The sequence below is a fragment of the Osmerus eperlanus genome, chromosome 15 (assembly GCF_963692335.1).
Source record: "Osmerus eperlanus chromosome 15, fOsmEpe2.1, whole genome shotgun sequence".
In the NCBI taxonomy this organism is placed as follows: domain Eukaryota; kingdom Metazoa; phylum Chordata; class Actinopteri; order Osmeriformes; family Osmeridae; genus Osmerus; species Osmerus eperlanus.
The window spans coordinates 12,669,559-12,687,862 of NC_085032.1; the positions used below are offsets into that span (position 1 = coordinate 12,669,559).

The 18,304-nt window shown below is 47.8% G+C and overlaps 1 protein-coding gene across 1 annotated transcript in view; it reads left to right on the top strand.

Annotated features, from left to right (window-relative positions):
- Window positions 1–17,960, top strand: part of sugct (succinyl-CoA:glutarate-CoA transferase) — a 37,289-nt gene extending 19,329 nt beyond the window's left edge. Inside the window, 2 exon segments of the mRNA XM_062480128.1 lie at window positions 11,676–11,739; window positions 17,611–17,960. Coding sequence (XP_062336112.1) covers window positions 11,676–11,739; window positions 17,611–17,774 — 228 coding nt within the window. The 3' untranslated portion in view covers window positions 17,775–17,960.
- Window positions 17,961–18,304: the final 344 nt, after the last annotated feature.

Consider the following 18,304-nt stretch of genomic DNA (forward strand, 5'->3'; position numbering starts at 1 on the left):
TGTGTGTGTGTGTGTGTTTGATTTAGTGTTTTAAATTCAAGATGATCTATAAACCCATTCAGACAAATGCCTCCACTCCTGCAGGTGCATCAAATATGTGGTTTTATGTGGATGGCATCTGTTTGTTTTTGCAAGCTTTATTAATGTGTGTGTGTCAGAGAGCTTTTCCATATCTCTGTGTGTGTGGGTGTGTGTGTAAGTGTGTAAGAGAGAGTGTGACGCTCTGTGAATCGTGAGACCTGTCCTTGAACAACCTTCAGCACTTGTCCTCGACATGATATGTTTTTTCAGTGCAGATATTTGACTGCAGTAACAACATCTGTCTCTACTCTACTTTTCTAAAACCTCTGCTCTACTCTGCCTTTCTCTACTGTACTCTGCCCTGCTCAACTCTATTCTATTATAATCTAGTCTACACTACTCTGTCCTGTTCTACTTTATTCTACTCTGCTTTAGTCTACTCTACTCTACAACCTACTCACTTTTGCTTCTCTCCCTCCCTCTGTCTCTGTTTTAGTCGCTCTGTTTCTCTCTCACACCTGAACCACATCCATGGTATACACTTCTGGTTCTGATTCAGTGATAGCAGTACTTGAGTGGTAAAAGCAGGTGAATCTGGGGGGATTTAGGTGTAGTTTGTAGTTCTGCCTATAGAGGTCCTCTGTGCACTCTCTTCCTCACCCCTCTGGACCTACCGCTGTCTGGCAGACTGGGCCTTCTTCACTCTGTCCTTCTATTCCTCATTGTCTTGCTCTCTCTCACTCTTTGTCACACGCATACATTATATCTGTTTGAACCAGCCCCAGTCTTTTCTGAGTCTCACCCCCTCGCCATTCTGTCAGCGCCCTGTATGTGCCCCTCTCTGTATGACCCTGAGGAAAACAGATAGACACTGTCTGACTTTCTGTCTGCTTGTCTGACCGTTTGCCTGCCTGCCTGCCTGTTTGCCTGCCTGTCTGTCTGTCTCCCTGCCTGCCTGTTTGCCTGTCTGTCTGTCTCCCTGCCTACCTGTCTCTTTCCCTCCCTGTCTCTTTCCCTCCCTCCCTCCCTCCCTCCCTCCCTCCCTCCCTCCCTCCCTCCCTCCCTCCCTCCCTGTCTGTCTCCCCTGACTGTCCGTGCATCCACTGTCTAGATGTCTTTGCACACTCAGCCAGACTTTCCCAGGGTCATCTTTTGGCAGAGCTGGAGGGGAGGCCAGCGGGAGGAGGCTGGAGGGGGAGGAGGCTGGAGGGGGAGGAGGCTGGAGGGGGAGGAGGCTGGAGGGGGCGCGGCAGTGGGGGGAGGACAAACGGAAGAGCGCAGTGGAATGTGATGATTAGTATGTGACACGTCAGGGCAGTGGTTCCAGACATGGCTGTGCGGGACAGGGCGGAGAGATGCTCTGATGAGCTACCGAGTTACATGACATTGTTGACCTCAGCCTATCACGTTTCAGACGTCCCTGCAAACCTAAACACGCTGCAGGTCATACAGTCTCGTGTCGTATCTTTTCCCTCTCCGGTTATCTTCTCCTTACTTCTCTCCTTCTCCTGAGAAGAGAGGGAGGGGAGGAGCAAGAGAGAAGTGGAGGAAATAAGAAGAGAGACTGTGCTGGTCATGACTAAGTTATAATTACTAAAGATTAACAGACCGGAAACATCCATGTCTGGCTTGCAGATCTATATGTCACCCCATCATCTCTGTTTTGCATCATCTTCAGACCACACACACACACACACACATATCCCCAGCCATAGTCTGAAGGATAAATCTTACAGGAGGTCTGGAGCACTTAAAGAGGCGGGACATGTAGCTGGGGTCTCCCTTGGGTGGGAGAGAGAGAGATAGTGTTGGAGAGTGAGTGAGAGAGATGGAGAGACAGAGATAGAAACAGACGGAGAGAGAGGAATGGAGGAACAGAGCTGGAGAGAGGAGGAATGAGAGTTATTGAGGAGGAGGACGAGAGATCTGTTTGTCCCTGGCCTCTACCCCCTTTTCCTCTTCTATCCTTGGCTGAGACCAGACCATCGCAGACACCACTAAACTAAACAGACTGGACCAGCTAACCCAGACCAGTACAGACCACTTAACCCAGACCAGACCAAATGGACTGAATCCTTGTGAAAGGTCTATTTTCAGAGAGCAAACAACGAACAGAATGTCTTCTGTGTGTGGATTGGCAGTGTGTGTGTGTGTGGGGTTGGGGGGGGGGGGGGGGAGTAGGACGCAAAGGGGGTTGATACAGACCTCACTGTCATCAACCAATGATATGAGAGAGGAATGCATGTTATTTATCCAATCAGTCAGAAAGAGTGAGAGAATGTGTGAAATATGCAGCTGAGAGAAAGAATGGGAGAAGGACAGTGTATGTTAATTGTGGTCAGAGGAGAGGATCTGTTGACCTGAGAGGATTGTGGACAGACCGAAGTTTGTTAACTCATGCTCTAATTACCACACTAGGTTATGTGGCTCCATGCATAACTGACTACACACTATATGTAGCCCTGGCCCAATCCTTTCTCTCTCTCTACTTCTCTTTTTCATTCAACTTGCTTTCTCTCTCCTTTCAGTCCATCTCTCTCTTCCTCACCAGTCAGCCAGTCAGCTAGCCAGTCAATCAGTCAGTCAATCAGACAATCAGTCAATCAGTCAGTCAGTCTCTATATCATTCTTAATCTTCTATCTCACTCTGCTGTGTAGCAGATGTAGAGGGTTGACTGCTAGTCACACACACATACTGTACACACACACACGCACACGCACACACATACTGTACACACACACACTCGCCTGATGATAGTGATTTCCTGCTTCTGTGGTTATTCAATCATAGTTAATCGTTCTTCAATAGCTCGGTCCGGCCCAGCTTGTTACCAGCAGTTCTCCTCCAGAACCAGAACCTCTGCATCTGGACCAGCTTACTGTAATGAGTCAGCAGACCCACCAAACGTGGCGCTCGTTAGCCCCCTCCCTGCCTCCTCTGTCTCTGGGCACAGCTTTCCACTCTTCTGCTCCGCCTCTTGTTCTTTTCAGCAGTGATCACTGCCACTGCTGTCAGGCCTCACTAAGCTAACCCTAACCCCTCTTCAATGTTTTGTGTATATATGTATACACTTCAACCTACCTTGACTGAACTTTGCTACAGTTGGCAGCACTGTTTTAAATAGACTCCTCCCCCTCAGTTGGCTCCTCCCACATTGAAAAACTCCTGAAGTGCCAGCTGTGGTCAACATCAGAATGTGCAAGGTCAGGTCTCAGTGTGTGTGTGTGTGTGGGTGACCAGGAGGGGACTGGTGTTTCCCCAGGGTGGAATGACTCACCAGAAGATGGTCGTCGAGTGTGAGAGAGGTGACAACCGTGGACAGTGGTGACGCACACACAAACCCACTCGCACACACGTACACACAAACGCACCTGTCCACGTGCACCCACACTAACATGCATCCTCTCTTGTACCTTCTCTCGTACACACACACACACACGCTTGCACCCACATACCAACACACACACATCATCTCTTGTCTACATACACATACTTGAACACACACAACTGTCCACTCACGTACATGCTTGCACCTACTCATACAAACACACACAAAACAGATACATAAGTCACACAAGTGTGTCCTTATAGAACCTCAGTTTACTTTAGAGTATCCCTCCACCCCTTCATCTCGCCATCTCTTCATCTTTCTAGCCCTTTATACCTCTCCATCCCTCTATCTCTCACATCAAAGCCCTGTGTGACTGATCAACTCAACTCTCAGCCACCTGTCAGCATCCAGGATGTGTATGTGTGTGATTGTGTGTGTGGGGATTGGAAGGGGGGCTTTTAAGCAGGGATGTGAAAAATGAAAGGATGTTCAGAATGTTCAGAATGTCTTCTCCCCTGTGGAGGTCAGAGGAGGAGAGAGCACAGACTGCAGCACTAGAGAGAGAGTAGAGAGAGAGATGGAGAGAGTAGAGAGAGAAAGGTAGAGAGAGAAAGATAGAGAGAGAAAGAGGGAGGGATATATTGAAGAAAGCGGAGGTGTAATGCTATAGATTAGAATATAGAGCTGCTCTGAATCTTATTTAGGTCTTGTCCTCAGCTTACCTCCACAAACTTTCCCTCCCTCCCTCACTCTCTGTGTCTCTCCCTCTCTCTCTGTGGTTCCCTCGCTCGCTCTCTCTCTCTGTCTCTCTCTCTAGCCCTCTCTCTGTCTTACCTCTCTTTCTAACCACGATGCATGATGCCAGGTACAAAGTACAGCAATTATCCCTGTCCTTCCACATTGGTATATGTGTGTGTGTGTATGTGCGTGTGTGTGTGTGTGCAATTTAACTGTTTCTGGTTTAGGGAACAGTCAGGTTTAGTTTATGAAATGGAGGATGTCACTTCTTATTAGTCTGTAATGGGAAAAATAGACAGATACAAAAGTCAAGGAGAAGGCTTTCCCAAAGATATCTACTTAACATATCACCTCTCTCTCTCTCTCTCTCTCTCTCTCTCTTCTCTCTCTCTCTCTCTCTCTCTCTCTCTCTCTCTCTCTCTCTCTCTCTCTCTCTCTCTCTCTCTCTCTCTCTCTGTTCCACGTTCTCACAGTCCAACACATGCTTGGGTCATAGTGACAGTCATTCTCTGACCCTTTTGCACTTGACCACCCCTCCCACACACACACTCACACGCTTGAACAGCTTTGCTGACATGTGTGACCACAGAGTGGGGTGTTGGATCAGGACCATTGATGCTCTAGACAGAAGGAATGCCTGCAGGGTGTGTGTGTGCGTGCACGCGTGCACGCGCGCTCGTGCATGTGTTTTTCAGTTTCATAGATAAGCATTCTGACTATAACATATCAAGGGATAGGATTATATTTCCCTCCTCTCTCTTTCTCCTACCATTTGTTGCCCTCAGTCAAACATAGGACCATTGAATACTACCACACCTGTACAAACACTGAGCACTTCCTGTCTGTCTACCCCTCCGTTCCATCCTCCATCTGTCTGTCCATCACTACATGCCTCTTTCTGCCACCCGGCCTCTATCCACCCATCCTCCATCCTTCTCTCCAGCTCTGTTCTCCAACCATCTCTCCCACCCCCCCACCCCCCTCTCTCCCTCCGTCCATCCCTCTGTCCCGTCCTCCAGATATAGTCCATATTGAATCCTGGTGGATCCCCGCCTGCTTTGAACTGGGACGATCAGGGAAACGGTGCTGTTGTGTAAGCACCTCATCTAACCTCCTCATGACTTTCCTCCTTTCCCTCCTTCTTTCCCGCAATTCCTCTCTCCCTCTCTCCCTCGCTCCTTCTCTTGTTTTCTCCTTCCTCTCTCTCCCTCCCTCCTCATCCCCCTCCCCCTCTCCCTCACTTCACGAGAAGCTGGGGGGATTTCCTCCTGCTCGGCCACAGGAAATCCTTTTTATATTACTGCCAAGAGAGAGGGACAGTGAAGGACTGAGAGAAAGAGCGAGAGAACGAGCGAGAGAGAAAGGGAAAGAGAGGCAGAGAGGCAGAGAGAGAGGAAGGGAACCTCGGCAGAGGATGAGCATGTGGTGAATGTTGGATAGATAAACCATTCTATGACCTGCTGTGTTTCAATTAAACTAGCTTGCTGGGAAAGCTAGGGAAGTTAAATCAAGCACACCCCAACCATGATGATGGTGAATGGTCACCTCCGCCCCCGATCTCAAGTTCAGAGGCTGACCTCAGTGTAATAAGTAGAGAATGTGTCTGGATTCTCCTTTATCCAAGGCACAGGTGTCATTGTAAACGCAGTGTGTGTGTGTGTGCGGATGTGTGGATGTTCCTGCAATATCCCTTTCACTGAAGTGATAAGTATCTCCCATTATTGAGGATGGTGAGTTCCAGAAGTCTTGGAGATGTTGAGTGAAGACTCTGTCAAGTTGTCAGGTGTTACTTATTAGAGGAGCAGAGTAAGTTGCTGTTTTTCCACTGAAAAGAGAACTTCCTGCCTGGTTGGATCAAACTTGCAGACCCACTTCATCTTCACACACACACACACACACACAGACACTCCATATGGTCTGACCATCGCTCCTGCACACACATGCACGCATACACCCCCCCACACACACACACACGCACACACCCAGAAGCCAGTTCTGCTACAGAGGTGTCCAAGTCCTTCACAGCACTCAGCTCCTCTCTCACTCACCCCAGCCCCCAGGGGAGCAGAGCTGTGAGATACTTGATACTGCCCCCTAGAGGGCAGGAGGCCAGACCTGACAGGAACAGGTCAGTAGTGCACTCCCTCTGTAGACTCAAGATCTGAGCTGCGTGTGTGTGTGTTCATACCTCACTATTATATTATTATATCTGTATAGATAGACTGCCAGGGGACATACAGCACTGTAATGGGGGAGTATAGGTTACAAGGGAAACCCCTGTGTGTGTGTGTGTGTGTGTGTCTGTGTCTGTGTGTGTGCTCGCTCAGTAGAAACCAGATACAGCAGCTGGCTCAGCCAGCAGGGAAACACAGGGAGAGCACAGGAACAATCCTCATCACTGTCACCTCACCAACACTAGTCTTCTTTATGTCCTATAAATATGTGTTTTAGTTCAGCGGGATTGATAATGACCGTGTCCCATCACCGTCACACATGCACACACTCACACACAAACACACACCTTTCCCCCTGCTCAGAGTCAGACCCCATGATGTGCTGTGATGTACCATAATGTGTGTAGGGTGATGGGGTCGGCGAGGTGTCAGGGGAAGCGTGTCTTCACCCCAGGGAGAGTCAAGCTCACAGCATATCACTTCAAAGAGGAGGAGAGGTGGATGGGAGAGAGCACAGAGGAAGGGCGGGCGGGCGGGCGGGATGGAGAGGGAGTGAGAGAGTTCTGACATCATTACACTGACAAGATGGAGGGAGAGATGGAGGAGAGGAGGGAGATAGGGAGAGATGGATGGACAGAGGAATCAAAGACCCTCTCAGGAGGGGCATGCTGGAAACTGCAACCCCCTGGAACACACACACACAGCACCAGCCCCAGCACTCATCTGCTAGTCAGTTTCATGTCTGCTGGGCTGGGAGGACCCTTCCGTTGACCCCCTGACTAGCTGAGGGCTTCAACGCTTCTTAGGATCTAGCCGTCCATAGAGATCGCCTGCTTCAAAGACACTAAAGAGCTGGAGGGTTAGGGCAGGAGGGAGTGAGCCAAGAGGGGGGCAGAGGGCGGGAGGCTGGGACGGAGGAGAGGTATGGAGAGAAGGAGGAAGCATGTAATGAGGAGGTTGAGAGGAAGGAACGGAGGGAGGGAGGGAGGGATAGCACATTCTGACACACTCTGCTATCAGTCTCAATCACCCTAAAATCTGCTTTAGACCACAGGAATTAATCACTTTATATAAGCCGACTTCATATCAAAAGAATGAATAAACATCCCAGTGAACCACTTCAGCCCTGGAAAAACATGGCTGAAACAGCGTGTGTGTGAGATGGCAGAAAGGAGGGATGGAGAAGTAGCATGATGTTCTCATCAGCCGGTTATCTTTTGATCAAGGCTCGTGTTGAGAAGCATCGTGAGGTGAAGTGGTCCCCTAAAAATCAAAGCACATGGGACCCAGGGCTGGGTCACACAGCCCCCCCCCCCCCGTCTCTCCCTCCCCACCTTGGGGCTCTACAGAGGTAGAAAGGCTGCAGGAGCTGCCCTTCCACCCCTTTAGCAGCAACACATGGTCACCAGGCAGGTGATAAGTGTGTGTTGGGGGCTCAGTATGGGAGGACTGAGACCAGGGTAAAGAGGGATGGAGAGAAACGGAGAGAAAGAGAGTATGTCTTTCCTCCCTTGTCCCCCGTGTCTACAGGCCCCTGCTGGCAGAGTGTTGACGTGCGGTTCTGGGTGCAGGTCCAGGACAGGCCTGCTGATGGATGCTCTGAAAGGTCTGGTTCTAGTAAGTGTAACAGATCCATCCCGGGGCTGCGCACGTTCTCATTAAGGAGATGAATGTCTCTGGAAGCTTCTGTTAGACCGGTCTTCTCAAACCTTCGGAAAGTAGCTGGAAAGAGGAGAGAGGGTGGAAAAGAAGGGAAAGGAAAGGGGAGGGAAGATGAGAGGGGAGGAGGGCCTCATCCTGCTGTTCTGTCAGGATCCCTTTCTGCCACACATAACAAGAGTAACAGTCTGATTAACATGAGGTTGCAATGATGTCAACAAGTAGATTACATTACACTCTGCATGGATTTCATTGTGCACGGAGGAGACTGTTTGGGGATGGGCCTTTACCATTTCCATCCGATTTCCTTCACCTCCTTCTTCTCCAGTTTCTTTTCATCTCCTCGCTCCTCATTGTCATTCTGATGAGAGAGAGAGGTGGGGGGAAGGGGGGGTTATGGAGGGGAGGGTACAGAGGGACGGAGGAAGATAAAGGATTATTGGGGTGTGAAACAATGAAACATTGAGTAGGGGAGGCAAAGGATGGAGAGATGGAGGCATGGATGGAAAAAGAGCGAGAGAGGGAAGAAAAGGTAGAGGTCTGTTGGGATAGCAGGAGCAGTCGTATGGCCCTGGTCCTCGTGTTCCACGACAGCTGTTAGGAATGAGAGAAAGACAAATAAACATGGTCTTTACTGCGTGCCTGCCGACACACACACACATGGCCGGGTGTTTCCACAGAGCTGGATGTGAGACACATGCGTAGCTGGTGTGCCAGCAGCGCCATTCAGCTGCCAGGCAGGACGCCCCCAACTCTTTGTAGTGTGTTTGGATGTGTATTTGTGGGTGCGTGTGTGTGTGCACGTGTGTTTGCACGTGTGTGTGCATTAGTGTGTGGTGTGTGACTGTTTGTGTGCGTGAATACATCATGTGTTTGTCTTTGTGCATGTCTGCATAAGGTGAACATTCATCTCACTTCTCCCTGGATGAGCATGGTTCACATCCCTGGATGAGCATGGTTCACATCCCTGGATGAGCATGGTTCACATCCCTGGCCCGGGTCATCTACAGGTCATGTGTTTACGCCCCTGCCAGAAGCAGGCCGTCTGTCTGTCAGGACCAGCTCCAGGATAAACTGGAAATCCCAACCTGCCTTGTTCTGCTTGCTTGGTGACATACGTACGCTTTATGCAAGCTAGGAAGCACACACACACAAAGACACACAGACACACACACATGCACACACACACACACACACACACAGACACACACATGCACACACACACACACACACACAGACACACACATGCACACACACACACACACACAGACACACACATGCACACACACACACACAGACACACACATGCACACACACACACACAGACACACACACACACACACACAGACACACACAAACAGCTCCCATAATGGGGTGTGAAGCGAGGCCTGAGGTTCACATGACTTGGATAAATGTTTAGTCAGAAACAGGAGACTATATACAGTATGAAACACATGGAACTGTGGAAGGATGTGTGTGTGTGTGTGTATGTGTGTATGTGTGTGTGTGTATATGTGTCATAATGTGTTTTATGCCCTCTTCTTGTTTCCACCTCCTCCTCCGCCTTCTCAGGTCACCTTGGTTCTCTGAGTGGGTAACTGTAGTAGCCATTGGACAACTCATCACTCCTGTGTGTGTGTGTGTGTGTGCGTGTGTGTGCGTGTGTGTGTGTGTGTGTGTGTGTGTGTGTGTGTGTGTGTGTGTGTGTGTGTGTGTGTGTGTGTGTGTGTGTGTTGTGTGTGAGAGAGAGAGAGAGAGAGAGAGAGAGAGAGAGAGAGAGAGACAGAGTGTCTGCGGGTGCATGTGCGTGTGTTTGTCAGTTTCATAAATGAGCCTTCTGACTAACATATCATGGAGGAAATAAGACCTATCATTAACTTCAACCTTGGTTTCACTCTTTTTGCTTTCTCATCCCTCCCTTTCCTTGTCCCTGCGTCCTCCTCTTTTTTATTTGTGTGTGTTGGGGGGGGGGGGGGGGGGGGGATATTCAGCATGGCTCATATTTGTCTCCTGGGAGGAATACAGCAGAACTGAAGTACTGTCATTTCTGTCTGGTGATGGAACACAAACACACACAGCACACACACACTCTAACATGTACATATTTCCTGCCATGTCTTGAGTTGTGTGATGCGGTTGACTGCAATGTTCTGGTTTATAGCTTTTCTCTCTTTAATCATGGTGTGGTGTGGAGAAGAAAGGACCAGAGAGAAACAGGGAGGGGCATGCAGGAGTGCGGGGGAGGAGAGAAGGGTACAGAAGAGCGGAACGGAGAAGAAAGGAACAAGGAGGTGTAGAGAAGAGCAGGGAGAAGAGCTGTTGTGAGGTTACTATAGGAAAGTTACTATGGGAAGGTTACTATGGTGACATTGCTGATGGTATCAGTGCTGTCTCATGTCCGTTGATGTGCGTGGGTGTCTGAGCAAACTCTGTGTGATGTACCACACAGTAGGTAAACAAGCTAGTGCAATACTAACAAACAAGTAAACAAACGGTAAGGATAACAAACATAATCAAAATGTGTGGCCTTCTGGGAGAAAAACAGCAGTGTCCAACTGGAAGTGCTGTCACAGGCACGGGAGCCTGTGGTGACCCTGAGTGTGTATGTGTGTATGTAAGTGTGTATGTATGTGTGTGTGTTTGTTAGTATCTGTGTGTGTATGTTGGGGTGGGGGTGTTGTTGTCTGTGTGTGTGTGTGGGTGTGTTGGTAAATATGTATGTGTGTGTGGGTCAACAGGGTACTCAAGGTCTTGACTGTTATTCTTCCCTCAGAAGCTTTCCCAGACTCAGATATCCACCAGGAAGAGCTCCATAATAAAAGCTCTCTTTGGAAAACACATCATCATTATCTCCCTCTCTCCCTCCTTCTCTCTCTCTCCCTCCCTCATTCTCTCTCCCTCCCTCCCTCTCTAATTACATCTGCAGTAGACTGAGACAGTTTGAGAGCATCTGAATTTGAAAAACAAATGTTTTTATCATCCATCCTTCCGTCCATCCATCCATCCCTCTGTCCGTCCATTCTCCGTCCATTCATTCATCCCTCCATCCATCCGTCCACCCATGGGTTCCCTGTTGAGTTATGTTTACTTCCAGGCACCAGTCAAAGGCCTGTGAAGGTCATGGTAACTTTGTCAAACTGTGAGGTTTCTGCTTTAAATGTTTTCCAAATCTGTTTGTGTGTCTGTGAGTTGTCTCCCTGGTGGAAGAACTTCCTCGTAAGAGAGGCCACAGACACTACTGGGAAAAGAAGGAGGGATGGAGGGAGACCTATGACACACATCGCTCTCATCACCCATAAGTGCACCACTGCATGAAGGCTTTCCCCTTGGAGAGAGAGAGAGAGCTGGAGGGGGGGTAGACAGGGATTGGAAATGGAGATAGGGATGGAGAGAGAGAGATACTGTGTGTGTGTGGCCTGTCTGTCTGGTCTTACGTAACTGTCAGACAGGGAGTTTGTGATGTATAGCCATGCTGGTGATGGTAACAAGGCCTGGCAGGGAGGAGAGCGAGCTAACAGGGGCACTGTGATGGGCAGAGGAGGTGGGCTGTGGACGGGAGCAAGTTTTATACTAGTGCTTGTGGGATTTTTTTGGTCAGACTGTCATCGTGACCCTGACTGAAAGTCATCTCAGAATACTACATCTGGGCTAATAAGATGCACGATCTCATGTCAGAATGTCAATGAATATTACAAATCCTCCTTAACTTTATTGTTGTTGAGTTTAATGTTGTAATTTTTTGGTGTCTCAGGTGGCCCACAATGGCTTGATCCAGAAGATGACTCACCCTACTGCTGGACACATCTCTGTACCAGGTCAGACACTCACACACACAAATCATATCCTAATTGTCTCTTCTCCTGTCCTCCTTTTATCGCACATTTTGTCCTTTCTCTAGTACAACGAAGCAACTGCCAGGATGTAAACCAACAATATATAAACCTACAAACTGCTAGGATATAAACCAACAATATATAAACCTACAAACTTCTAGGATATAAACCGACAATTTATAAACCTACAAACTGCTAGGATATAAACCAACAATATATAAACCTACAAACTTCTAGGATATAAACCAACAAGCACATTTCTGTCTGCTCAGCAGTCAACGCAGACAGAAAGAGTGTGTGTGTGTGTGTGTGTGTGTGTGTGTATGTATGTTCCCCCTGAGTCCTATGTGTTCGTTGTCTGCCTATTTCCATCCAGACGGTTTGGCCTATGACAGAACCCTTCATGGACAACTCTATACTTCACACATCTAACCCAGACTGAGCAGTTGAGACAGCAGCATGGAGATAGACGACCGTGTGTTGTGTTTGGCTCAGGGAGGCCTGGCTGGGACCCTGTCCTGATGAACCCTCGGCGGAACCACTTCTAGAAGCATGGCGGTTGGGCTTTGAATGGGATCTCAATTCTGTTACTTTGTGAACTGAGCAGTGTTTGATGTCAGCCATGTTCCCTGGAGTGACACACACACACACAGGCATGAATACATGTACACACCCATACAAACACAAACGCAATCAGTGGTAGTGGTGTATGTCTGAGTTTGATTGCTTCAACCTGTTGTTTATGAGTGTGTATCCTCTGTGTTGTTCCCCCATATGAAACAGATCACTAGATGATGAGGAAGGATACACAAGTACCACAACACAGACACACACCTCTGCCCTGACCTCCACCCCAAAACCAACATCCTCTCCTCATATACATTACATCCCTTAGTGCTTCTCCCCATCTCTCTCCCTCCACCCCTCTCTCTCTTTCCTTTCCCTCTTTCTCTTTTTCTCCACCTCAACCACTCTCTGTCATCTTCTCCAAATCTCCCTTTCTTTGTTTCCTCTCCCCCCTTCTTTCTTTCTTTCTTTCTTTCTTCTTATTCTGGTATCCATGGTCCTGAGCACCATCAGAAGTTGAGGCCTATTCAACATGTGTCTACTGACCTTTCCTCCATCCCCCTCTTAGTCTCTTCCTGTGTCTTCCTTTTTTCTCTTGTTTATCAAACACAGGAGAAGAAAGGACAAAAATGTCATCCCACCATCACTAATTAGTTTTGTATCTTGCCTCTCCATTCTTTCACTGTGTGCTTTTATTGTTTCCCCTCATGTCTTTCTCCGTCTGCTCTGTGGCTGGTCTTGGTGGACAGAGTAGGGATTGTGCTATTATGGTCTGGTTGTCGGGTGATGCGCCTTAAAAACGTGTCGCTCAGAAAAGCACCTCCATTGTCTTTTCAATGATTTGTCCTTCTGGACAAAGAGGAGAGAAAATCTGGCCATTAGCGTCTGGAGGGTCCAGATCTGTAAACATGATGTACCGTATTTTCCGGACTATAAATCGCTCCGGAGTATAAATCGCATCAGTAAAAAAAATGCATCATGAAGAGAAAAAAAACATATATAAGTAGCACTGGACTATAAATCGCATTTATTTAGAAATGTATTTCATAAAATCCAAGACCAAGAACAAATATTTAATCGGGAAAGGAAAGTTATTCCACTACACAATAGCACACAGAACAACAGGCTGAATAGGTGTCCGGTATGTTAACGTAACACATTAACAGTTATTCAGCTACACAAAAGCATAAAGAACATACCTGGGAGGCTGAATGGGCTAAATTAACATAACAAGCTAGCGAGTCCAACAAGCAAGTTACCGGTAAGCTAGTTCACCAAGCTCCCGATCTCATTCCACATCGCTGAATCCGTTGAACTTGTTGGTTCATGTCAGTCAGTATGAATTAACATTTAAAAACATGTTAAATGATATGTTGTTTAATACATAAGTCGCACCTGACTATAAGTTGCAGGACCAGCCAAACTATGAAAAAAAGTGTGACTTATAGTCCGGAAAATACGGTAATGTCAGGAGACGGAAAGGAGCGGGAGAGCTGGTGGTCACCTTATGTAACAGCACTGACACACAAAGATACACACGTACACAAACATGCACACACACATACACACACTCACACTGACACACATACATACACCAACAAGGCTCATTGTGTAACAGCCTCATTAATGGCATCTGATTGTCTGGCCTTTCCTAAAATATTCCCGTTCATTTGATCTGTCTGAAGCATGGGGGCAGAGTCCCGGTCAGCCAGTCAGACAGCAGTGTTTGTGTGTGTGTCTAAGTGTGTTTGTGTGTGTGTGTTTGTGTGTGTGTGTGTGTGTGTGAACTAGGCCTTGAGATCCGACCTGGCCCATTCCTGGTCACCTACCACGAATGGTCAGGTTGTAGCCATTTCTAGCACTTCTTCAGCTATGCAGTAATCTGCCTTGCGTTGTATTTCAATAAGCCTTTATGACAGTTTTCCAGAATTACAGCCTGAATACCATTATTTCCTATTCCGTGCTAAACAGAGGCACAATATCACCATGGAGATCAGATTACATTGGATATACTGATGATGAAGCCTTCATGTAGAAGAGAAGTAGAGGGTAAGGGATGTTTACAGGCCATGTACGTAGACCCCAGGCCGACCCAGACGGTCACGCCTCATTGGTGTGTTATTATTACTCCTCAGGCTCTTCCAGAACTTTCTGCAGAACATCACAACAGGGTATTGTGTTACTGCTCAGTTACTCCCTTTGTTCCTGCACTGTTTGACCCCATTAACACACACAGCCACACACACACAAACACACACCTTGTGTAACCAAAAGCTGCCACCTCAAATATGGTCTTCATTGGTGAGAACACTGATCTCAGCCCTTATCCTTCAGAGAGGGAAGGATTGGGAGAGGAAAGAGAGAGAGAGAGAGAGAGAGAGAGAGAGAGAGAGAGAGAGAGAGAGAGAGAGAGAGAGAGAGAGAGAGAGAGAGAGAGAGAGAGAGAGAGAGAGAGAGAGAGAGAGAGAGAGAGAGAGAGAGAGAGAGAGAGAGAGAGAGAGGAGAGAGAGAGAGAGAGAGAAAAGAGGGAGCTGATCCGGCCAGATCGCCACATGACATGAAGCTCAGGGGACTTTGTGGTCGATTTTTATTTTTTAGTCTTAAATTGGTCAAGAAAAGCTCAGTTGATCCACAGATTGCTGTCATATGTAAACTCACTGTACTTTCACCATGCCTGACATACCAGACCATTCCTTCTTTCCTTTCTTCCTTTTTCTTCATTCTTTTTTACTTTTTCTTTCTTCCTTTCTTCCTTCCCTCTTTCCGAGTCATTCCTGGACCAGTCAGCACCATATATCTCTGTTAATCCAGTCTGCCAGTGAAGCAGCTTTAGGTGCTAGTCCCTCCAGTTCCAGTCCCCTGTGATGCATCTCTGCTGGTTTTGTCTTCCGGTGGAAATCCCTGTAATATCATGCTGAGTGATTTATCTCTCCACTTGTTAGTGTTAGCGCAGAGACACCTTGAGTCAGAGCTTCTCTCTTGGAGACAGAGGAGGGAAATGGGTGGGAGGGAGGAATGATGGGAGGGATGGGATGGAGACAGGGAGGGAGGGAGGGATGGGAGGGAGGGATGGGATGGGAGGGAGGGAGGAGATGGGAGGGAGGAATGATGGGAGGGAGGAATGATGGGAGGGAGGGATGGGATGGGAGGGAGGAGATGGGAGGGGAGGGATGGAGGGAGGGAGGGAGGGATGGATGGGAGGTTGAAGGGGGAGAGTTCAGTAAGGCAGCATGAGCCAGTACAACATACAGATCAAAGCTTGAATGTATCAAACACTGAAGCAGTGCTGCATGAAAAGATCACACACTCTCTTTTTGTGGAAGCAGGGACTCACCAGCTGCACATGCTAAGCACATGCTAAGCACATGCTAAACACACGCTACCTGCCTGTTATCGACAAGTGTTTCTCTGCTACTGATGTCAGGAGCAGGCTCATTCCTCTCCTCCTAACATCCCTCTCTTTCTTATCTCCTTGCCTTCCTTTTGATCTCTTTCTTTATCCATGGTCTGCTGCCTGATACATCTCCTGCTCATATCCCTCCCTGGAAGACTAGAAGAGGGTAGGCTGGAGAAGACTGCTCTCTCTCTCTCTCTCTCTCTCTCTCTCTCTCTCTCTCTTTTTTCTTCCTTTATCTTCCTCCCTCTCTATATAGTTTGTAAAGATACGGTAGCTCAGAACATCTCCCTCCCTCCTCTATAGATAGTGTGGATATATATAGTCTGTTTTTGGGTTGTGTATATAGTGGTGACTCATCCTGGCCTGACCACAGCAGTGCTGGTGTCCATACCAGGCTATTCTGGTCAGTTTCTAGAACCTGTTCAGTCATTCCAGGAACAGCCAGAGGGCAAAGAGTGAGGTTGTCACGGGTCACGGTTCCCTCCTCGGAACCATACAAGGGAACTCTGTGGAACCAACCGGAAAGTAACAAAAAATGCTTGGTTGACTCTCACAAACACACACACACACATACACACAAGCACACACAAAAACACACACACATCAGACTGGCCAATCTGCTTTGTGGCTGTGCATCCCCTACACTGTCCCACCAGCGTAGTGCTTAATGAGTTGGAACTGTATCTGAATTATGTGCGTGCGTGTGTGTATGCATGTGACGGACACGTTTTACTTGTATTCTCAGAGCGCGGGACCGGCTGAAGGGATGTGATCAGAGCAGTTTGTCCCCAGCTGAACAAAAGACTGGACACCATTAGGCTATTCAGACAGGAATGAGGGAGAGAGAGAGATAGAGAGATGGAGAGAGAGAGATGGAGTGAGAGAGAGAGATGGAGTGAGAGAGAGAGATGGAGTGAGAGAGAGAGAGAGAGAGAGAGAGAGAGAGAGAGAGAGAGAGAGAGAGAGAGAGAGAGAGAGTAGGTTGGAGGTGTGAGCCTTGGGCTGGATTTGGGGCTGGTGGTGGTAGAGGGCTGGAAGTGGAAGTGGAAGGATGGAGGACTGGAAAGGCTGAGGAGTAGCAGATGTCTCGTGGCTGAAGATGAGCCCTGCGGCTGCCCTCATATCTGGAAAGAAGAAAGGAGTAAATGAGGGAGAGAGTAAGTTAGAGAAAGAAAAAGATGAGAGAGAGAGAGAGAGAGGGAGGGAGGGAGGGAGAGAGAGAGAGGGAGGGAGGGAGGGAGAGGGGGTAGAAGGAGACAAAGCAACAGAGGGAGTGAGAGGGACAAGAGGGAGGGGTGCATACTGCGTAGAAGGAGGTTGTGGTGGAGTCATCCCTCCTAACTGCTCAGACATCAAGGGGTTAAGAGAAACCACACGTGCTCCCCACACACGCACACACACACTCGTGATCAGGGTTCCATCCCTCACAAGCATGCACACTTGTTTTTAGGGTTCCGCTCTACCCTCCCTCAGTTCCTCTCGACTGTCCTAACCTCTGTTCTTTTCCATGCAGCTTCTCTCCTACTCTCTTTCCCCCTTTCCTACCCTCTCTGCCAGCTCTTGGATGTCAGAGTTTAGCTTGTGTCTTCATTGAAACCAGGCTGCCCTTCTTTCCACCTATACATCACCCTCTTTCTCCTTCTCCTGCTGCTGGTTGAGAGCGTGCCGGAGGAACAGTTAATCCTGACCCCAGGAGAAGGACATGAGCTTGATTCCCGCCCTCTGATGAATGAAGTTCTATATTCGTGAATGAATGACTCAATGAATGGCCAAGTAATGGGACAGTTATAGAAACATGACATTTGCTGTTAGGACATGTATGTTATATTATTATTATAATTATTAAAGAGTTATAATAACAGTTATTCTTCTGTTCCGATACTTTATAGGTCCAGCCGTGCGTTTCAGCAGCTTTGAGATAGGGGAGCCGACACACCCTCCTTTGATTGGTCAACACACCATCCAGGTCCTGAGGGACACGCTGTCCTACAGTGATGATGTCATCAGCACGCTTCTGGAGTCAGGCACAGTGGCCCAGAATGAGGTGCAGTGAGGAGAACCATGAGCTTGGAACATTCTTAAACACTAATGCCAAGGCTAATGCCTAGGTTAGCGCTGACGCTTATGCTAAGGCTAATGCTAAGGCTAATGCTAATGGCCCCTTCAACTTCCTGGAAGCAAGGAGTATCTGCAGGATTTTGTACCGAACACATATAATTATAAACTGAAATTTGATTCATTTGTTGTATTATGTTTTATGCACAGAAAGTAAATCTCCATGCATTTAAATTGAACATTTTACGTTTTTAAAACAAAAGCTCACATATTACCTAAAAGAGAACTCTTTTAGGTAATATCTTTTAGAATTTTTTAATCTTTTTGTGCTGGAATACAAGAGGGAACCTAGAGTTAGTTAAATTCAATCTTACTGCAGATGTGTAAGTGCTTAATGCACAAGTCCCATGACTGACTCTAAGTTCTTGTTGGCTAACTCTGGTAACTTGAAGTATTGCATCACTCCACAGAATTTGCGAGTGTGTTTTTATAATCATTCATAAAATCGTCAGAACAAAACCACATTCT